Genomic DNA, 22,471 nt, shown 5'->3' with positions numbered 1-22,471 from the left:
CTCTGAGTAGGACTAGTTCAGGAGATAACCCATGGATTTTTTGACAGTGGCTCCTTGATTTTAAAATGCCCTTCCTAGAGGAGCTCGATAGGCACTGACCTTGCTATTTTTCCAGCAATTAGTTAAGACTTTATTGTTGACCAGGGCAATTTGAAAGGGGTTCTGTTTGGGTTTTAGGTGGCTGCCTTTCAGTCAGTTTTCTTGTTTTCTGAGGGATTATTTTTTCCCTTTTATTGCATTTCATCATTATTGTGTGCTGCCCTGGGATCCGTTTCGAGGAAGGCATTTTGGATGATGTTAAAATGCATTTCAAAAGAATGTGTTTTTTTTGTCCACCTCAAAAGGAATTTTGCAGGGCTAGAAAAGGTTCAGAAATTAGCAGCTAGGAGGATAAAAGGGATGGAGCAACTCCTGTGAGGGAAGGTTACAAAGTTTGGGCCTTTTTAGTTTAGAGGAAAGGCAGGTAAGTGTCAGGAGGGGGACATGATAGGGGTATATAAGATTATGCATGACAGAGGAAGTGGTTTCCTCCCTCTCATACTGCTAGAATTTGGAAGTGTTTCTGTTGCACTTGGGTGCTGCTTGTGGGCTTCCCATAGGGCAGCGGTGGCCAACTCCTGAGAGACTGTGAACTACTTTCAAAATTAAAATCTGGCAGTGATCTACCCCCGTTTTTTTAGGGGTTCAGGCCAAAGTTGATGAGCTTTTTTAAGGGAGGGAGGGGTTCAGTGACTTTTTTTGAAGCTCTTCTGAGTGAGGGGGAAAGCCCCCTATTTGGGGGAGGAACAGAAGCAGCCACTAACCTTACGGTCGCTGGCCAGATAACAGCCTCAGCTTCCCTTCTGCAACAATAGAGGCCGGCACAGTGAGAGGAGGCGGGGCCGGAAGGGGGCCAGCGATTGACCGCGATCTACAAAAACCTAGCAGCGGTCGACTAGTAGATCGACGTGTTGGACATCCCTGCCATAGGGCCATCTGCTTGGCCACTGTGAGAACAGGATGCTGGACTAGATGGGCCTTGATCCAGTAGCCAGGCTCCTCCTACGTTCTAAAATAATTACATTTCCGTCTGTTCTGCAGACACTGACCCTGGATGCTTCGTCCATGTCCTACCCGTCCAATGACATCTGCAGCGCTGGCACAGAGGCCGTCCAGCAGTTTCTGTGTGGAGGTGAGCAGAGCAGAGGGCCTGCCTAGTGCAAGCAGGGTGGAGATGACCAGCCCAACAGTGCCTGTTGCCTCAGAGACTCTTTCCTCTCCTGGACGAAGGGCTTAGGGAGGGGCTGTAGCTCAATTGGAGTGCATCTGCCTTGCATGCAGTAGGTCCCAGGTTCAATGCCCGGCATCTCCAAGTAGGGCTGGAAGAGAACCTTGTCTGGAATTGGGAAGAGGGGCTGCCTAGCCAGTGTAGATGGCCCTGAGGTACATGGGCCAACGGTCTGGCTCAGTATAAGGCCGCTTCCTATGAAAACGCACTTGCTGAATTCTGGAGCCACCTTGATGCATTTGGTGGTCAAGCAGGGCTCAGGTCTTCCTGACTCATTTTTAGTGCTCTTCCCAGTGCATCAGACTTAGGTGTGAAGCCTGAGCCCTGTCAATAACTGACCTGCCCGTGCTGTCTTCCGGTTTCTCCCAGAATTAGGAATCGAGTACAATTCTCCCTCCCAGTATTTACTCCCAGTGTTGGAAAGTGATGGAGGTGATACTTCGGTGGACGGAGTCAGCAGGATGGTCATGAAACATGCGGAGAATGAGGCTGAGTGGCAGGTAATTTCTGAGAAGCAGGCAGTGGTCTTCAAATCAGGGATGGGGAGCCTGTTACTGTCTGGATGTCGCTGGATTTGCATCGCCCTTGACCAATTGGCCATGCCGGCTGCAAGGGCTGATGGGAGTTGGGCATCCTAACAGCATCTGGAGGGCCACAGATTCCCCAGCCCTGCCTTACATGCAACCTAACAATGGTCACTGGCTCCTCTGAACTGTGAGAGGTGGTGTGTGTGTGTGTGTGTGTGTGTGTGTGTGTGTCTGTCTGTCTGCCTGCCTGCCTGCCTGCCTGCCTGAGTGTCTGTGTCTGTGTGTGTGTCTGTGTATGAATGAGTGGGTGGGTTGTGTTAAACCCAGTTAAATCCAGGCTCCTTTTGTGAGAGCCAGTGTGGTGTAGTGGTTAAGAGCGGTAGACTCGTAATCTGGAGAACTGGGTTCGCGTCTCCGCTCCTCCACATGCAGCTGCTGGGTGGCCTTGGGCTAGTCACACTTCTTTGAAGTCTCTCAGCCCCACTCACCTAACAGAGTGTTTGTTGTGGGGGAGGAAGGGAAAGGAGATTGTTAGCTGCTTTGAGACTCCTTAGGGTTGTGATAAAGCGGGATATCAAATCCAAACTCTCCTCCTCCTCCTCCTTTTTCAGAACAAATTTATGGACTACGAGAAGCGGAAGGTAAGAAACATTTTCCATTGCTCAGCCCTCCTCCCTTTTGGGAAACTGTTATGCCCTCCAGATGGCTCCCTCAGCTTGTTCCATTTGTTTACTGGATCCCCAGTTTCTGTGGGACAGCATTATTTATGTACACAAATGGCTCACATATAATAATGATCATGATGATGATGATGATAGTGCCATCTGAAGAAAAATAGATCTGGCTCAGTTCCCTCAGTTAGCAAATTCATTTGGATGGGAAAACTTTTGGCCCTTCAAGGTTGCTGTAGTACAGCTGCCATCATCCCTGAGCATTGAGCATGCTGGCTCAGTTAAGAGTCCAGCAAGATCAGGAGGACCACAGGTTCCCCCCCCCCAGTGTAAAGTATTGAAATAATAAAAATGCTTCAGCCAGAATGGTTGCCAGAGCACCTTATACAAAATGAGTAAAATCATAGAGTTGGAAGAGACCACAAGGGCCATCCAGTCCAACCCTCTGCCAAGCAGGAAACACCATCAAAGCATTCCTGACAGATGGCTGTCAAGCCTCCGCTTAAAGAAGGAGACTCCACCCACACTCCTTGGCAGCAAATTCCACTGCCGAACAGCTCTTACTGTCAGGAAGTTCTTCCTAATGATTAGGTGGAATCTTATTTCTTTTAGCTTCAGTCCTTAACCTGCAGGTGTAGCAATCAGTCCTTAACCTGCAGGTATATAAGACATGGCACAAAAGGAATGAAGAGCGAAGAGGCAAAGAAGTAAGCTCATGCATTAGTTCTTACAAAGTTCTTGTAACAAGCAGCTTGGAAAGGGTTTAAAGAGAGAGGAGGAGCCCAAAGTGAGCTGGTTTGCCAGCTGAGTTGATGGAGTGGGCACCCGCTGTCCCATCTCACTCTATGCTCTAGCTTGATGGATTAATTGCCCACTGGGTGGCAGCTGAAGGAGAGAGGAAAATTCAATGGAAGATGAGGTGGCAGAGTTATGTCTGGACTATACCGCTTCAAATTGCAGGTGTTAGCTCATACGATTGAATGCTCCTCTGCTCAACCCCTCCCCCAAAGAAAAGTAGCATATCTAGCCTAGCTTTTCCATGGCATACTAGATTTCTACATCTATGGGGATTATCTATTGGGAGGGTTTTTTTCCCCAAGAAGCTTTATTTGTAAGACTAGTTGACAACAAGCAAAAAAAAAACATGCAGGGGGATAACCCTTATTATATTTTGTGTGGGTGAGCTTTCAGTTAGGCAAGCTCCCACCCCAACCCCCACCTGCAGTCTGTAGTCCAAACACAGGTTTGTTCACTTCCATCTGCTGTTTATGAACACACAAGCCCTGTCTCTCATCATGCACCGGGAGGAACACTACAAGCCACGGTATGTTCACATGCTTGCATGTGTGTGTTGATGAGGCTTCATTGGTCCTTTCCAGGAGCAAAAGATGCAGGAGAAGCTGGAGTTTGAGCGCTGGTTGGATCTGGAGCAGCGAGGTCAAGCCCAGCTCATGCACCAGAGCCATGCCCAGAAAGGGGAGATCCTCCAGAGCATGAAGGAGGTATCTTGCCTGTTTCCCTTTTCCACCACCACCCTGGACCCTCCTGTTGCTCCATGGTTAAGCTGCTCAAAAATATTTCTAAGTAAAAGAAAATGAAATAGGTCACCCTAGGATGGATTGATAGTTGCCCTGTAGGCAGTGATGACTGTCGCCCATTGGGACTGGTAGGGAGGAAGGCAGGGAGCCCAGCAGTAGATGGCGCCATAGCCAATGACAGGTAAAGACTGCTAAGTCCTTTTGTCCTTATCCTCACTGCTCAGTTCTGCAAGGGGCCACCCAGAAACTAAGAAGGAAGAGAATGGGAGTGGGATGAGGAAATTCTGAACTTTAAGCAGGGCAGGAAAAAAAATAAATATGGAATCTAGATTGTATTACGGAATTGCTGTATCAAATGGGGGAAGGAATCTAGGGGAGAGGAGGAGGTATGGAATAATTAAGGATAGAAGAAAATATATGGGAATAGAGAAAGGATTAATTATATGAATTTTTTCTTGGGAGAAAGATTAGGCTAGAGAAAATATGATATTTGTTAGGAAAAAAATGTTTATATGATGTCTGAAAAATAGGCAGAGGTGTAGCTAAATAGAAAATTTAGGTTTAGGTAGATAGTTGGGCGGCTCACTGCCTTTATTCATCTCTTCTATTCTAGGGCCAAAAGGGGGGGGGGATAGGAAAAGATGGAATATGTTGAAGAAGAAAAAGAGATAACGTTTAGGAATAAGGATTAGCTGTAAGAGGGTTTATGTTAAAGAAAATGAGCTGAAATTGGGTCATATGAAACTGTTGTGAAAATATAATTTGGTCAAAAATGAAAATCAGTTGGGAGGTATCTGGGGAAGTCATCAAAACAATGCCAAGCAAATTATGAATTAGAAAATGGGATATGTGTGTTTTTTGTTGTTGTGTTTTTTGTGTATTTTAATCAATAATGTTTGCTTAGATAGATAGTGGGGTGGACACTCGCCTGCATCTCTCCCTGCCATACTAGAGCCTCTTGGTGGCAGGGAGGGGTTCTGGGGGGAGGGAGGGTGGGGTGGGGAAAAACCCAATTATAAAATGGACCACCTTCGACTGCCCACTGTTCATGGGACTCTCTTGTGGCAGGAGGGGGCTCGTGGAGGGGGGGGGGTCAGAAGAAGGGGGACAATATGTTCTGTATGTTTTTTCTTTATTATGTAAAATCAATAAAAAATTATTATAAAAAAGAAACTAAGAAGGAAGAAGCTGGCAGGCAGTGCTGCCACCCGCTGAACTGGTTGCAAGTAGGAGGGTAGGCTGGGGAGGCAGTGACCCATTCACCCCGATGGACCAGCCTCCACTGCCCATGAGAGAGGTTCATACGTTGGCTTATTGTGGTTGGGGAAATGTGCCATTCTGAGGAATCCGGATGTAGGCTTACTCTCGGGTCGCAAGGTCCAGGGAGGCCTCTGTGGGAGATAAGGCTGTCCTGGAGATCAAGTGAAATGGTCCTTTGATGCTGTTCTCCTCTCTGCTTGCAGGAGCAAGTGAAGCTGGAGCAGGGCCTGACCCGGCACCAGGAGCGCCTGGGAGAAGAACGCATGAAGCTGTTGGAGCAGCTGAAGCAGATGGAGCAAGGGGTTTCCGGCCGGATCAAGAAGCTGCTGGAAGAGAACAAGAGGTCAGAGGTGGTGTTGAGAAACAGCCTCGGGAGCTAGGGAGCTACGTTTGCAACTCTTGACTGTTTTCACTCCCAGGCTGGGTTCATTGCACCAAGGCTCAAAGAGGATTTTCAGATCTGATGGTGTGACTCCAGACAAGGAATTCAGTTAGGGTTGGGGAACATTTTTAGGTGAAGGATCATGTTTCCTTCTGGCAAGGTTTCCAGGGGCCACTTGCCAGTGGTTTGTGGGGCCAGAGGCTAAAATAGGTGGAGCATCACATGCAAATTATATATTGGAACTCTCTCTCTCTCACAGCTCTCTATCCTCCCATCTAGTCAACCAAGAGGCATTATCAGAGTTCAGGGGCACATCCCAGCCAGGCAAAAACACTCAAGAATTTAAGTAGGGCTGGCAAGGGGGGTTGGCTGGGGAGAGTCCCAGGGACCAGGCAGAGAGGCTTGGAGGGCCAAATTCAGCCCCTGGGTCTGAGGTTCCCAGCTCTCAAGTTAAGAGGTCAAACAGGAATACCGCTGTCAGGACATCCCTGATGTTACCAAAATTGGTCCAGGATTTTTCCTTTGAAAGTAAATCCCAAGATTCGTGGTCTGGAAATGCCAGGCCCTTCATAGCGGAATGAGTTTTTCCTCTCGCTATCTTTTACCAAGATCCTTCACCCTCTTGCTTCAGCCATGATTTGGTTCAGGTGGAGAGTTTATATAGGGGCTGGAGGTTCCATTCCATGCTGGTTCTTAGCCAGGCGCTGGTCCACACAGGTGGTTGCATGAGCTTCCCCCCTCCTCTTAGAACTGAACAAGGACTAATAATGCCTTCTGGCATTTCCCCCCCCCCCTCCTTGCTTTCTTTCTAGGCAAAAGCAGAGCTCTGAGATTCTCAAATCTCTGGAGAATGACCGGTGAGTGTCCCAGATGCTCTTGGCTGGGTTAGGAGTGGGGAGGATGATGCCTTTGCATGGGAACATAAAAACTGTTGCCTGGGTCAGGACAATGGACGGTCTAGTTCAGCATCTTGTTCTCACAGGGACTGGCCAGATGCATCTTCTCACCACCACCAGCAACTCTCTGCATTCATAGGCATGCTGCCTCCATTGTAGCTTGCAGCCATTGATCACCACCAGGGAAAGGCCATAGCTCAGTGGTAGAACACCTGTTTTGCATGCAGAAGGTCCCAGGTACCATCCTTGGCATCTCTAGGTGAGGTTGGCAAAAGCTCCCTCTCTAAAACCCTGGAGAGTCGTTGTCAGTGTAGGCAGTAGTGAACTAGATGCGCCGAAGGTTTGACTTGGCATAAGGTAGCTTCCTGAGTTCCTAACATCTTTTCATCCAAGAGTTTGTCTTATCCTCTTGAAAAATTTCACATGCTATGCATAAATGGGAGATGACTGTTGCTTTCATGCCCAGGCTTCCCAGAGGCTTCCGGCTGCCCCCTGCTGGAAACTGGAACACTAGGTTTGATGAGCCTTTAGTCTGACCTAAACAATGAAAGAGGCAGGGTAGGCCTTGCCATTGGCCGACAGTTGAGGGAAGGACATGCAGTGGCTGAACCTCTCCCTTTTTTGCTGCCAGGATCCGCATGGAGCAGCTGATGGCCATTACTCAGGAGGAGGCTGAGCAGCTGCGCAGGAAGGAAGTGGCTTGTGAGTGCGGCTGTGGAAGTTATGGGTGGGACCCTCTACACCCCAGGCATAGAACTGCTGCTCCTGGCTATGCTGATTTCTACAGAAAGAATGTGGGATATTTTCCCTCTCAAGGGCTGCATTCTCTTCTGGGCAGCCATCTGGGGGCCACATGCCAGGGTGGGTGGGGCCAGAAGCTAAAGTGGGTAGGACAACGAATGTAAATTTTTCCTTTTGTACTGTAGCCTATTTTTTACATACACATGCACACACACACACACACGCTCCATCGTGACAAACGAGGTATTTTTTAGAATTCAAGGACACACTTCAGCCAGGCAAAAGTAAGGGCCAGAGTAAGGCGTTGTGTCTTGGGAAGGATTCTGAGGACCAGACAGAGAAACCTGAGATGCTACATTTGGCCCCCTGGGGCCTGAGGTTCCCCACCCCTGGCTTAGTGCGTGGAAGAGATTGTTAGGATGCTTTCGATACAATCTTAAGCAAGAGCGCTGCCCGCAAAATTCTGCACAAATCCCCAAAAACTATCCAGGGTTTTGCACCATTGAGGTTTATGCACTCTGTATTTCTTGAGGTTTATGCACTCTGTATGCCGTTTTGGTTCCTCCTTCCCAAGAAGCAGACACAACGCTTCCCTCCCTACCCCTTCCTTGTTCTGCTCTTTGAGCTCTCCTGTAACACCCCCCCCCCAGGTTTTCCTACCTCTGCTAAATTGTGGAATGTTGGAGGCAGGGAATGTATTTGGAAGCCTCCTGAGCTGCTTCCTGATCTCTGGAAATTTTTGGTGCTATTCTAATGTGCGGGAGATGGCAGTTTTTGAACAGGCTCCTATAAGCTCAGGAGAAGACTCCAGGGCCCTGACTTCCTGCGTTTTCTTTCCTCCGCAGCGGCCATGCAGCAGATGCTGGCCGAGACCTATAAGAACAAGCTCCTGCAGGTGGCTTACGAGTCACGCCGGCAAGATCTCGTCAACCAGACCTGTTCCAGGTACTCCCAGAGAGAATGGGACATTTCTCTGCTTTGTGGGGAGGGGGCCATATTATTATTATTATTTAAATCTAACCTTTCATCCAAGAAGCATAATGTGCTTTCCCTCCACTTTTTATCCTCACAACAATCCTGCGAGGTGGGTTTGTCTGAGAGAGAGTGAGTGGCTCAGACTCACCCAGCAAGCCTTGTGGCTGAGGGGTGATTTGATCCCGATTCTTATCCCACAGGCTGACTTTCTATCCACAACACTGTACTTGTAGAAAGGGAGCTGATGCTGTTATTATTATTTTGTGTGTGTGTATTGCTGTGATTAACAAGAGAAAAGTTTTATACATGAGGTGAAATGTTTCCTGCTTTTCACCTCACTAGCTGCTCTGGCTGGAAACCAGTTGCTTAGACCAGGGGTTCCCAACAAAATTTTCTCGAGGACCCCTCATCGAGCCGCTATTGTAACAAGGACCCCCATTAATTCCTAATCCTAAAATTAAAAAGTGAGAGCCAAATTAAGAGTCTTTTTATATTTTATATTTATACGTTTTTTACAGTTCTTCCTCTTCATCTGTAGGCCTTTGTCGTTTTAACGAACCACTTTTTAACCAACAGTCCATTTTTAACTACGCGAACTGTAGCTTCCGCGAAAAACAACGCTTTGTTTACAAACACTACTGTATTGCAAAGAGGCAGCGCGCGCCAGGGAGGAGGGAGGGGAATGGAGAAGACAGGGTACCTGCGCAGTAGTGCACAAATGAAGCTGACGCGCGCAAAGCCTCTTGGGGAGGTGAGCGTTAGTAGAATGTGCGCACTGCCTCTTTGCAAAACAGTAGTGTTTGTAAAGCGCCACCTAACGGCATACAGCAGAACTACTGCCTCTATCTAATTCTAGTTTTGCGCTAGACTCTGCTCATGCAGGAAGCAGCCAAAACAAAAAATCTGTTATCATACCAAATATATTTAATATATTTTTTATTCTAATAGCATATTGCGGACCCCTCTGGCATAGCTCACGGACCCCTGGGGGTCCCCGGACCACCTGTTGGGAACCACTGGCTTAGACATTTCGATTCTGAGGGCCGCATTCAGTTGGACTTGTCAGTAGCAGCAGTAGAAATTATGCCACAGGATTAGCAAAGAGGGATGTGTGCACTTGCCACCACATGCCCTCAGCCTGGAGAACCACACCAGCATCACTTAGCTTCTGCAAACGAAGCCCTTCTGAACGTTCAGTCTCAAAGCTCTGTAAGTGCCACTTTGGAAACAGCGGGCTTTCATTTTTAGTGGAATAGCTGGCAAAGGTAGAAGCTGAAATGTTTTGCCACATAAATAGAGCCTCTGTTTTGTTAATAACAGCAGCGTATAGATATGTGAGTGCAGGGGTGGGAAACCTCTGGCACATGGGTCAGTCTTGCTCCTCACATTCAGGGAGTCTAATTATGGCCCATGATGCCATTCATTGATCAGCTGACATCACTTGTCATTTAGAGCGATTGGAAGTCTGGCAATAGATGGTGACATGGTGGTGTGCATGGGAGTGGGGGGGTCCCTCCATCCCCATGTGCCAGAACCCAAGAACACCATGCTCACACTGGCCCTGCTAGAGTAAGCCAGAAAAGTGGAGGGAGGGGGAGAGGGAGAGGGAGAGGGAAAGAGAGAGTGCTTGGGGTATTGGCTCTGTTCCCTGAACCCACTGGAGTTAGTTTGGTTCCATCCTCTGACGGGCTTTGGTTTTTTCCAAACGTACTGATACTAGTGGCTCCTGTCCTAACAGCCTCGAAAGGTCTTCCAAAGTGCTTCTCACCCTCAGTTTGCCTCTGTCTCCCGAGAGGCAATGGCGGTAACCCTTGGAATGTTTTCTCTTGTAGCCTAGCCAAGATGGATCAGAAGTTCCAGCAAATCCTAGCTTGGCAGGACCTGGATCAGAACAAAGCCATCAGCCAGATCCTACAGGAGGTATTTTGCTGGATATGGGTGCAAAAAGGGCACCTCTGTATGCAGGATGGGAGAGGGCGAACAAAGCAAAGTATGGACGGAGGGAGAATCAGAATTGTAGAGTTGGAAGGGGCACAAAAGGACATCTCGTCCAACCCCCTGCATACCAAGTCCATCTAGCTAAGTTGTTAGCTCTTTCTGTGCTTTGGCCCCAGGTTACTCTTGGAGCATTTCTGGGTGGGAAGCGTTCTCAAAAGAGTTCCCTTGCCCCTTTTCATCACAGCCCACCACTCTGTTTTGGCTTATATGCACAGTGTTTTCTCTCCTGTTCTGTACTTAATAATGATTTCAATTTATGATTTGCCTCCTATGAAGCCATTATGGTTGGGACTGATAGGAGTTGTGGTTGAAAATGTCTACAAGTAGGCAAGGTTTGTGGCAACTGGGGTAAATCTTTAGGCTATTTCTCAAGGCCCACAACAATGGGGCCTGATGTTATTCCGTTTGGAACATGTTCCCCAACTGGCGGGGGTGTGGGTGTGGGTGTGTGTGCTCTCCTGAACTTGCATGCTCTATTTTTTCAGAGTGATATGCAGAAGGCTGCATTTGAAGCCCTCCAGGTGAAGAGGGATCTCATGCACTGCCAGATCAGAAACCAGGTGAGCGGAAATCATGGGTCTGCAGGGACTGGAATTGGGTGGGATGAACAGTTCACAGTTGGTCCAGCTTCCTTCTCAAAGCCATTGGAACAAGGGGAGCTCTCTGGGGCTCTGGGCAGCTGAATCCTCTCCCTACCTCCCTCAGGCCCAGGAAGGTCTGCCTCATCTCTGGGGGCAGGAGGGAAGGGGCTCCATTTGCATTTCCATCCCATGGCAGCCCATGAATAGCATGATCTCCATTATTACGGTGGTTGCTATGTATAAGTTTCTCCATTCATTTTAATTTGTTTCTGACCTGCTTGTCAAATCCATTCCGGCCAACATGTAACACATTGCTTCTTAAGGTCAGGCTGTCCCCCACCGGGGGCAGTGAGCTGTTGCCAGTGGTTTGAGGTGGTAGAGTTTGCAAGGTTGTCTGCGCTATCCCACCGCCCGGCCCTTAGCACTTGGCTAGCTGGGGTCCCAAAGGCTTTTTCTTCTGCCCAGGGAGAGGGTTTCCTGAGAGGTGCTGGTGTTTGTGGTCTTCCCTGTTCTCTGGTGGCTTTGCTGAACTGTAACAAGCTCTGGAACCTGCATCCAGTTTCTCCCAGAAGCCTCCTGGATGCTCAGTGGCTCACGAGTGATCCTAGGCTGGCCAGCTAACTAGTGGGAAGAGCCATAGCAGAGTGGCAGAGCACCCGCTTTGCATGCAGAAGGTCCCAAGTTCAATTCCCAGCAGCAATTTCCAAGTAGGGCTGGGAAAAGACTCTTTGCCTACAGCCCTGCAGAACGGCTGCCAGTCAGTGTAGACAATCCTGAGCTACATGGACCCAATGGTTTGGCTTGGATAAGGACGCTTCCTATGCTCCTAAGCTACCTCCACTTCTAGAGTGAGGTGGGGGGTGTCTTTATCTCAGGACTGGGGCAACTTGTGACCCTTCAGCTGTTGCTGGACTCCAATTCCCATCAGCCAGCATGACCAGTGGTAAGGGACGATGGGAGTTGTACTCTGCTATCAGCTGGAGAGCCACAGCTTCGCCCAGCCCAGGTTTACAGGTATGTGAAACCTTTTGGCTCTCCAGATGTTGCTGCACTACAACTCCTATCACTCCTCTGCCACTGACTGTGCTTGCTGGGGCTGCTGGGAATTGTAGTTCAGTGGCATCTTGCGGGCCAAAAGTTTCCCGGCCCTGCTTTAGCTGAAGGCTTGCATCTGGCCTTTGAGGAAAGGGCACCTCAGTTCCCAGGATAAGGTTTACCCTTGGTTTTAGGAGAGCAGGGTATTTCATTGTGATTTGTCAGGGGAGGGGATTAAAGCTGCATTTCCAAAGACTCTTTGCAGCGAGCTTTGTTTATCCCCACATCTTTGGCCAGGGTTGATAAGAGCTGTGGTCCAGAGCATCTGGAGGATTCCAGGTGGGTGAAGGCTGTTCTTGAGGATTCCACCTGCAGTTTGCACACCACAGCATCCAGCTGGTCACCATGAGGACTCCCTTCCCCAGAATGAAACCCTTCTTGGCCCCACACCAGTAACAGGCAAGGAGGGTGCTGTGGGAGAGACCTCCAGGTGCTCATCTTAACTCTCCTTGGGCCAAATGAGTGCTAGAAACCACAGCAATGCAGTTATAGGACCAGGGTGCGAACAGCAGAGAGTGAAGTCCTTCCCAATGCAAGTAAAAACCAAACAAACCTCCCCCCTCCCCTCCTTGTTTCATCTTCTGCCTAGATTAAGTTAATAGAGAAAGAGTTACTGCAGCTGACCCAGCTGGAGTTAAAGAGGCAGCAGCTGGACACAGAGGCGCTGCAGGTACGTCAGCCTCTTTTGGACCTCTCCCTTGGCTCACGTTTTTCCCGCCCCGCTCTCCCTTCTGCTTTCTGAGGTGTTTTGGTGCTTGAGGCAGGAATTTGGGGGGATGAGACGGGAGGATTCCCTGGTTCCTGCCTCCTGGGGCTTCATTTAGCATGCACTGCAAACGCTACTGCTCTTGGAGACCTGGGGATCCACATGAATAGCCTGCTGCAGGGTTCAGAGGGGGAAGTGGTGGGTGGGCTGGCAGGAAAAAGGGGTTGAGATCTGCTGAGCATTCCACATTTTCTGCAAATTTTTAAATTTGAATTTATTTATTTATTTTGCTGGTTTTGCTTCAGTGTTTTTTTTTTTTGTTGTTGTTCTCAAATCGCCACTCCAAAAGCAACATCCCCAAAGAGCACTCCATCCTCTCCATTTGCTCTCCTCAGCCAGCGGAGGACAGGGTGTATTAATCACAATTAGTATACCCGGCTTTTATTTTGCAAGGTGGGGGAAAGTGGTGGGTTGGGGAAATCCAAGCAAGGTTATGGTTTTCAGGGTTGCAGAAAGGTGTTTGAAAGTAGGAAGGGGGGGGTCAAAGCCTGCTCAAATCTCTGAAGCCAGGGCGGGAGCTGTGCAAACTGAGCAACTCTTTGCCCCATGGCTAGCAGAACAAATGGAACAAATGGAGTGGTGCAGAATTTCAGCTTCCATCCACCCAAGTGAGGGCAGGGAATTTGGGAGTAGCCAAAAACAATTTGGGATTTGGGATTAGCCATTAGAGTGATGACTTTTTTTTACAACCTCATTTCCCTGTATCATGCTTTGATGAGCTTTCATTAAAGATTAGAAAAAAAATCTTACTTTCAAAGAGATTTGATTTAAAAAAAACCTCACACACAAAATGATTTTAAAAAATTTATTTATCAGTTTTTTTGACCATTTTTGAAGTCACTGTAAGCAGATATAAAATTGAACCCAAGCTTTAGAGTCACATACATACAACATTATATAGGGTCATCAAACACACAGGGAAGCTTAGTATAGACGCCGCTAGAGGACAATGTTTTGCTACCTCTCCTGTAGGTTCTTTTCCCAGCATGTCCGGCAGGGTCTGCTGGCTGAGTTTTGAGGTCCCAAAAAGGGGCTTTTACCTTGCGCAGGTGTGACATTTGTATACCCTATATTGCTAAGAACACTGACCATTGTGGAATGTGGTGCTGTGTCCAAATTTGATACAAAATATATATAGAATTGTTAATGCAATTTTATGAAATGGTAAAACAGCATACAAAAAAATTAAAAACGGTTTGTGCGTAACCTTTTTAAATATTTCAATGGAATATATCTCATTTTAGCCATTAATAGGCAAAAGTTCATCCATTTGTGCTACAGGAAATAATTTTTGAGGGGGGGGGGGAAATGAAAAAGTCATCACCCTATTAGCCATCCTTGTTGTGAACCAGGCGAGGGAGAAACCTTTCGGCCCCCCAGAGGTTGGTGGACTGCAGCCTCCCATCTCCTCCTGGCTGCTGGGGCTGCTGGAAGTTGCAGTTCAGCAACATCTGGAGGGCCACAACAAATTGCCTCCCCACCTGCTTTAAACAAACCTCAAACAGAAGGTTCTGTATGAGGGTGAAGGAACCTCTGGGGCTTTTGTGACCCAGCTTAGCACCTTTGAATCTGTGCTGCATCTGGAGGTTGGGGAGCAGGCAGTGGAATATGGAGATGGGGAGAGGATGCATCCAGGATGGTCCAGGTCGAACTTCAAACCCTAGAGCTAGGACGATGTTTGCAAGCCGCCTTCTAGCCTTGGGGATGGGGAACATTTTACAGCAGTACTGCTTCATGGGCAGCCTTCCAGGGGCCCCGTGCCAGTGGTGGGTGGGTCCAGAGGCAAAGGTGGGTGGAGCAACTGATGTGACTCTTTGTTCAGTATGCCAAATTTGAGTACGTGGTGCCTCGCAAGACGAATTTAATTCGTTCCGCGAGTCAATTCGTTTTGCGAAAAATTCGTCTTGCGAATCTTGGTTTCCCATAGGAATGCATTGAAATTTCTTTTTTTGCCCATAGGAATGCATTAATTGAATTTCAGTGCATTCCTATGGGAAACCGCGATTCACAAGACGAATTTTTCTCAAAACGAATGCGTCTTGCGAAAAATCCGTCTTGCAGGGCATTCGTCTTGCGAGGTACCACTGTACAGTAATTGGTTCCAGACGTACGTACTTAACCTGAAGCATACTTAACCTGAAGCCAACTTTCCCATGGAAAGTGGATTAATCCGTTCCAGATGGGTCTGCAGAGTACTTAAACTGAAAGTACTCAAACCGAAGCGTACTTAAACCAAGGTATGACTTTAGCGGGAAAAGTCAGTGGTTCACTCCCCACCCCACCCCCAATCTCCATCAAGGCAAGCAAGAAACATTATTATCACAGTTCATGGGCACAGCCTGGGGTGGGGGGATGCAACCTGGGGAAATAGGGCATGCCTTGGGGAGAGTCTCAAGGGCCAGGTAAAAACACCTGGAGGGCTGCCTTCAGATCCCAGGAGGCCTATGATTCCCCATTGTGGATGCCGGCTTGAGCATCCCCCAAAAGGTGGCTGGAGCAGCCTCTGCTTTGGAAGGCTTGCACTAAGTGGAAGAGCCAGCTGCCTCCTCTGGGGGCAGCCACTTCGCACTGCAGCACAGCCCTCATGGTGCATGCTTCCTAATACCTGTGTGCTGCATTTCAGGAGGCAATCACAGAGCAGCGGCAAGCTCTCACCTACCTGCTGCAGCAGCTGCTGAAGGAGAAGAGGCAGCGGGAAGAAGAGCTGCAGGCCATCTTGGTAAGGAGACAACTCACCTGTGAGCGGGGCTGATTCTCTCACACTCACACACAGGCTCAGCCTTCTGCCCGTTTCCACACCTGGTGGCTCTTACCCTCTCAGAGGTGCTTTGGAGCAGGCCAAGTGTCAGGCTACACTCCTGGAATCTGCAAAAGCTGCACATGATGATCATTTGTTTGCTTGTATATCCCACCTTTCCCCCCCAAGAAGCTCAAGGGAGGCATGCATTTGAACCCTGGTCTCTCCCAGACCCTAGTCTGACACTCCTAACCACTACACCACCCTGGCTCTCTGTTTCTCTTCCTTGCAGAGGGAGCTGGAAGCTAAGAGTGAGACAAAGCAAGAGAACTACTGGCTGATTCAGTACCAGCGGCTTTTGGACCAGAAACCCCTTTCACTCCGGCTGCAGGTGACTGGCTAGCAGAAGTGCTGGGGTGGAGAAGGTCGCCTTTTCCATGGGCTTCACTGGGTCTGGCAGCCCCTTATCGTTCTGGCCTCCTCTTTCACCTGTGGCAGGTTCCAGGCTTCCTGGGTCTGGGTTTCCCAGTCAAGAGGCCACCTGGTAACACTGCTCTCCTTTTTCTTTGAAGGAGGAAGGACTGGAACGGCAGCTTGTGAAGCTCCTGGCAGACCTGTCAGCTGACCAGTACACGCCCGTCTTTGCACATCACCGGATTTCGCTCAAAATGCTAAGCGCCATGGTCCCAAGTGACTTGGCCAAGGTATGTGGGGAAGGTTAGAGCAGGGGTGGGGAACCTCAGGTACAGGGGCCGGATGCTTCCCTTATGGCCTCTCTGTTCAGCCCTCAGAACTTTCCTCTGGGCCGCACCACTGGAGGCTGGGCATGTGGGGCATAGCTGTCAACTTCCGGATTGGAAAATAAGGGATCAGCAGCGGTGCAGCAGCGGAAGTCACTTCTGCGCATGTCCAGACATGCACAGAAGTGACTTCCGGTGCCGACTCTGCCCGATTTCCAGTGCCCAAACATGGGCATAGCGGCACCGGAAATCGGTTCTGCGCATGTCCAGACATGCGCAGAAGCGACTTCCGGTGCTGGGCTGCCTGTGTCCGCATGTCTGGGCACCACAAATCGCTTCTGCGCATGCGCAGAGGCAATTTCCGGCAGCACTCGGCAAGCCAAGTGAGTGAGCAGCCTGCCGGGAGCCGGGACATTTATGCAGCTGAGGAGCCTCCCTGGCCGGCAGGAGCTGCTTTCTTCTAAATCCGGGGGGTTTACGGGATATTTTGTAATTTGGGATAACAGCGGAAAATGGATTTAAATACGGGGGTTTCCCGCGAAAAACAGGAGAGTTGACGGCTATGACATGGGGTGCTCCCCGCCCCAGCTTCAATCTGCCCTCCCTCAGCCAGCCCCCACCTGCATACCTTCGCACAACAAGTCTGGGGTGGTGGTGGAGGTGGCACAACCTCTCAACTTCACACTGCTCTTAAGTCTCAGGGTTGCCCCTTGCAGGGAGAAGGATGGGGACAACCTTAGAATGAGTTGGCTCTGCCTGCGATTGGCTCTGGCTCCGCCTACCATTTGGGCTCCCTGCCTTCCGCCCTGCCAGTCTCGATGGGCACCCGCCACCTTTCGCCGAACTGGAGCGTAATTTGTACTGATATAGAAGTTACACACACAGTGAAATGGATAAAAGTAAACCTGGGAGAGAACCATGCTGTTCAGAAAGCTCCTTTCTGCGCTCTGCCATTTGTTTATGTCCTCTTCCAGTTGGGGATCACAGAGACAGGCCTGCAGCACTCCATCATCCGGAAGGCCCGAGAGATCCACGCCGTGGCTGAAACCATCCCAGGTAACTTGCTGGATCCTCTCTCCTAAGGACATAAGCCGCCTTGCACAGAGTCGGAGCAGGGATTGAGGTTTGGCACAAGCCCCATTCCCCTCGCCATCTCTCATGAGCTTGTTTGGGGCAGGGTGGCATTCTTCCACTCCCTTTCAGCCCAGCTCATCAGCAAAGCATCCACTCTGCATAAAATTGCTTGTTCTCAGTGACCAGCTCCTTCCAATTGCTTGCAGAGTTGCTGAAGCCTGAAGACGAGGCAGAGCTTGCTACTCCGGGGACCAGCAGAGAGCCCCCCACCGCCATGGCTCCTTCTGCCCCACCACCAGAAGAGCACCGATGTGAGTGTGTGGTCTGCATGGAGCGAGAGGTAGGTTGACCTCCACCCAGGAGCTTTGAAAGCTTAACCTGCATGTCGGGCAGAGTCAGTGATCCTCAAGAGGCATCAGGGACTTAGCGTGACACAATGGAATGCTACTCCATTTCTAGGCCACGGCTATAGAAAGCTTTCCTAAAACCCATCAATCCTAATCTGTGATGTTTCTCAAGGCCTGATCCAACAGGGATCCTCTGATGATGTTCTTATCTTGTGCCTGAACTTGCTTTTTTCCTTCTCCTTCCCATCCCTTTTTCCTTGTGTGTCATGTCTTAGATGTCAAACCTGAGAGAAGAAACTGTTTTGTTTGTCAGATGCTCTGGCAGGCTTTTTTTGTGCAGGTAGGGGGTGAGGATGAAGCGCAGGATCAAAATGCTTTGGAATAAAACGCTGATCTCTGACGACATGTATGCAAGGGGCAGGTGGCGAGGAGACCCTGCTGTTGGTAAGAGCTGTGGTTTTAGCATTTGCCTCTTCCTCTTCCTCTCTTTCCTCCAGGCCCAGGTGGTATTCCTGACTTGCGGCCACGTCTGCTGCTGCCAGACCTGCTCCGAGGCCCTGAGCACCTGCCCGCTGTGCCGCAAGGACATCGTCCAGCGCATCCGTCTTTTCCACAGCGGATAGCCCCACGTGGGGATAGCGTCACTCTCATCATGTGCCCACTTCTTCCCCCTCAACCTTGCGCACTGGGTTGCCAGGGGTGGGGTGGGGTCAATGGTTCTTTTGGCGTGCTGCGTAGGCCAGTCCGGGATTTGCACTACCTCCTTGCTCTTTGTTTGCGTAACCATCACCATCCTCTGCTCACAGAGCATGGCTGCAATTCCCCCCCCTCCCCAACGCTCAGCTGTTGGCTGTGGCTGCTCTAAGGCCAAGATGGAGGCACATCTCCGGGTTGAGGGCAGAACGGTGCTTGCAGTTCCTGAAAAGCTACCCTCACATTTTGGGGAACAGGCAAGCACCATGTCTTCTCTGGCAGCCTAGCTGGGGTTATTTAAAGATGCCAGTCCCAACCTATAGGCAGAGTGGGTTCTAGGGGCTTCAGTACAGGAGAAGTGATTCCCTGCTGTCTGCCCACCTAACGAATCAGGGCTGGTTGTGTATATTATATTATATATATACACACACACACACACACACACACACACACACACACACACACATGTATGTATTTCTGTGGCTGGGTTTTAGGTCACTACTGGCTGAGTTGTAGCAGCACCCAGTGGAGCAAAAGTGCCTGGGAGCTGTCTCACCTGTCACCCTGGGAGAGAGTGGTTGGTGATTCCCAGCTGTCCAGCATCCAGCTCCCAATCTAGACCACTTTGAACTCTTTCCAGGCCAGCATTTTAAAGCTGCCACCCGCAACCTGGTGCCCTCTAGCTGGGATGACTGCATTAAGGACCCCCCCCCCCAAAGTGTGGGTGGGTAAGTCAAGGAAGAGCCCTGGTTGGGTGGAGGTCTCGTCCCACCCACTACATGTTTTTCGCTAGTCGAGTATGTGTGTGTTTGGGTCATCATCCCTCTCGGTTCATTGGTCAGTAATTGACCTTGATTGTCTGCCAAGGCAACATCTCCTCCAGAAGAAACCAGCCTCCACCCGGTTTTGCTTGGCAGGTTTCCTGCCAAGAGAAAGTGGACACTCGTATTTGCAACTTCCAAGAAACAAATCCCTGAGCCTTTTTCACTGCCTGACCGCTTGCTCACACTCATCGTCCTGTGTTCTCTTGGAGCCAGGTGAGTGAGGAAACCTTTTGGCATTGCTGAACCACAGCTCCCATCTTCCTCAACAAGCGTGGCCAGCACCCAGGGATTATGGGAATTGTAGTTCAGCCGCAACAGGAGGGCCGAAGGCTCCCTACATCTGAACTACCAGAAAGCCAAGAGGTTAGGTCTGTCCTTTTTAGCAAAGTCAGCCAACGTGAACGACAGTGCAATGCTTTATTCTATCACAATTCTCTCCAAAAGGATCTGCAAATATTTTATAAGTAAAAGGTAAAATGCATCAGAGGAATGAAGTGCTGTTTTGCCTGCCAGGAAGCCTTAGTCCCAGGTGCAGGTGTGGGGATTCTTTGCCACTCCAAATGAGACTGAATTACAACTCCTGTCATCATCCCTGGCCTTTGGCCATCCTTGCTGGGCCTGAGAGGAGCTGTAGTTCAGCTATGTCTGGAGAGCCTGAAGTTCCCCCACGCTTACAAGGAAAACTTAAAAGGAAAACCAAGAGAAGAGAGATTGGCGGAAACCCTATGGAAGGGAGGCCTTGCCTATGCCTGGTCATGGAGGCTGTGCCTCAGTAATCCCTCTCCACCCACCTACCCACAATTCCTTGCTCAGGGTTATTCGTGCCCCATCCAGATAAGGTGCCTTGAGTCCCTGTCAGGAGAAACAGCAGGGTACAAATATAGAACAGAACCACAGAATTGTAGAGTTGGAAGGGACCCAGAGGGTCACCTAATTCAAACCCCTGCAGTGCAAAGATCTCGACTAGATCATACACGACAGATGGCCATCTAACCTCTGCTTTAAAACCTCCAGTGAAGGGTGAGTCCATAGGGAGAACATTCCACTGTTGAACAGCTCTTAAATTGTCAGAAAGTTCCTCCTGATGTTTAGTCAGAGTCTCCCTTCTTGAAGCCACTGATATTTGTGTGGGCCGGGTTTTAATGGGTAGCAGAGGGTATATTAATTGCAATTTATCTTTCCAGGCACCCATGTTTGTGGGCTGAAACAAAATAAAGCATAGGAATTCGTCTATAAAACTTTGTTTTGAGCACATCCAGCTAACAAAGTAAGGTGGCTTCCCCCTTCTTACCCCTCTTAAACAAAAAAACAGGCAGCAACTTGTAAAGTAAGATTTACTTACTTTACAATCATGCATAGGTTCACAGCAACAGTAGCAGTAAAAACCATGCAGGCAAAATACGGTATATTTACAGTATAACCAGCTTCATGCATGTGCCTAAAAAACCTGAGCTACCAGAAGCATGTCTGCATCCATCAAAGGGGGAGAGAGAGCTACGTGAAGTACTATATGCTTCTTCCTATCCTATCCAGGTAAAGGAGTGGAAACGACACCACACAGCCAATTATATTTCTATGTTCTGAGTACAGTATCTGCCTTTCAGTAATACACCTCTGTGGTATTAACCACTTCTCATGCTAACTAGCAAGAATGTGCATTCATTCGGTTTGTCTGCTAATCTCAGGTGGCTTTTGCAGTCTGCAGGTGGCTATAGTATCTCCTCTCACTCTCTTCCAGGCTAAATGTACCCAGCTCCCTCAACTATACCTCATTCAGCAGTATATGGAGGGCCAAAAGTTCCTCACCACCAGGTTTCCCAACCCTACTTTGATGTTTCTGGGCTGTAGCATGAGGTTGTGCTGGCTTCACTTGCTGCTGTGCTCCCACATCCTCCGAAGAACCCCGCTGGGAAATCAGGGGCAAGGCCAGACAGACCTGTGTGGCAGTTGGTGTGCAGTGTGGGCAGCACAGATTAGTTGGGGGTCTGGGCCCTTCCAAAGCAATGGAGGGTAGATGGGTCACTGCCTGGGCATTTGTTGTGGGGTGAGGAGCACAGCAAGGCCCCCTGGGAGGGTTTATCAGTCTTGTGCCTTGGGGTCTAGTTTTGTGGGATTGCAAGTGGTAGGCCATGGGGTGTGAGGAGCCTGTGGTCACCTTAAGCTCCCACTCCTATCAGCCCTAGCCAGCGTGGCCGACAGCAAGGGATGATGGGAATTGTAGTGCAATGAACTCTAAAGGGCCAAAGGTTCCTCAGCTCCCTGTCAGGTGAGCCATACCCCTCCTTCCTATACTCCTCCCACCTCAAGACAAAACCAATTAGCTTTGCTTCTGAAGACAGACCTTTATAGGGAAATTTTTAATGTTTGGTGGGTTGCAAATAAATACTAAATTATTACTATTTACCAGTCAATGGGTCGGTGCTTCAAAATTGCCTTCCCTTCCCAGCAGGAACTGACCCTGAGGCCTGAGTTCGAATCACTCTACTCACAAGTTCAGGGTGCCTATGCTAGGACCTTCACTTCTCCCAAAGAACCTTGCACACTGTTGCCCCTTTCGGTGGGTGTGGAGGGGCTCTCCCTCTCCCTCTCCCTCCACCCACTCACAGAGCCAAAATTCGCAGAGGTGCCCTGGGGAAAGAAGACACCATTATAGTGGTACCTTGGTTTACAAACTTAATCTGTTCCGGAAGTCCATCCTTAAACCGAAACCGTTCTTAAACCGAGGCGCGCTTTCCCTTATGAGGCCTCCCGCCGCCGGTGCCCTTCAACCATTCGAATTCAGTTCTTAGACCGAGGTAAAGCTCTCAAACCAAGACACTATTTCTGGTTTTGCGGAGTTTGTAAACCAAATTGTTCTTAAACCAGGCTGTTCTTAAACTGAGGTACCACTGTACACATGAATGAAATATAGGCCTATGGCCCACTTTTGCTTTGCCCTTGGTAGAAAGGATCATTGGCCTCTGCCAGGGACTCAGGCAGCGGCTTAGCTGGAGCAACGACCCCTTTGCCATCATCACACGTCCTGCACGAATCTCTGTTTCCCCCAGTGTTGGTCTGTTTTTATGTGATTGCATCACATGTATCCAGCAGAGAAATAAAAACGGGGTATGAAACTCAAACTGCATTGTCTCTTCCTGCTCCCTTAGGATAGACAGATGGGCAGGTATCCAATGGTTGGCAGAACCCTTGGAACAGATTTAGGGGGGGGCACTGGGCAAGGGTAGGGGGAGAAGTTCTTGCACAAGTATGGAACCTTGTGCGAGCTGAATTAGTTACCTAGTGCTACTTTGGGTGCAACTGCAGAAAGAGGTGTGTTTGACATGGTTCCCAAACTTTCCCCTGTGGACCACTTGAAAAGT

The 22,471-nt window shown here is 49.4% G+C and overlaps 1 protein-coding gene across 1 annotated transcript in view; it reads left to right on the top strand.

The window, feature by feature from the left end:
* Window positions 1–22,231, top strand: part of LRSAM1 (leucine rich repeat and sterile alpha motif containing 1) — a 32,174-nt gene extending 9,943 nt beyond the window's left edge. The window contains exons 9-25 of the mRNA XM_035112671.3: window positions 1,081–1,171; window positions 1,637–1,767; window positions 2,406–2,435; window positions 3,845–3,967; window positions 5,467–5,606; window positions 6,458–6,502; window positions 7,173–7,243; window positions 8,128–8,227; window positions 10,090–10,177; window positions 10,741–10,815; window positions 12,521–12,601; window positions 15,321–15,416; window positions 15,727–15,825; window positions 16,007–16,138; window positions 17,149–17,230; window positions 17,455–17,588; window positions 18,093–22,231. Of these exons, the coding sequence (XP_034968562.2) occupies window positions 1,081–1,171; window positions 1,637–1,767; window positions 2,406–2,435; window positions 3,845–3,967; window positions 5,467–5,606; window positions 6,458–6,502; window positions 7,173–7,243; window positions 8,128–8,227; window positions 10,090–10,177; window positions 10,741–10,815; window positions 12,521–12,601; window positions 15,321–15,416; window positions 15,727–15,825; window positions 16,007–16,138; window positions 17,149–17,230; window positions 17,455–17,588; window positions 18,093–18,218 (1,644 nt within the window). The 3' untranslated portion in view covers window positions 18,219–22,231. The remainder of the gene's footprint in view (window positions 1–1,080; window positions 1,172–1,636; window positions 1,768–2,405; window positions 2,436–3,844; window positions 3,968–5,466; window positions 5,607–6,457; window positions 6,503–7,172; window positions 7,244–8,127; window positions 8,228–10,089; window positions 10,178–10,740; window positions 10,816–12,520; window positions 12,602–15,320; window positions 15,417–15,726; window positions 15,826–16,006; window positions 16,139–17,148; window positions 17,231–17,454; window positions 17,589–18,092) is intronic.
* The last annotated feature ends 240 nt before the right edge of the window (window positions 22,232–22,471 follow it).

Source organism: Zootoca vivipara, chromosome Z2 (assembly GCF_965207765.1).
Source record: "Zootoca vivipara chromosome Z2, rZooViv2.hap1.1, whole genome shotgun sequence".
NCBI classification, from domain to species: Eukaryota; Metazoa; Chordata; class Lepidosauria; order Squamata; family Lacertidae; genus Zootoca; species Zootoca vivipara.
Note: the sequence above shows the minus strand (reverse complement) of the source record. Positions and strands in the feature narration are given on the sequence as shown.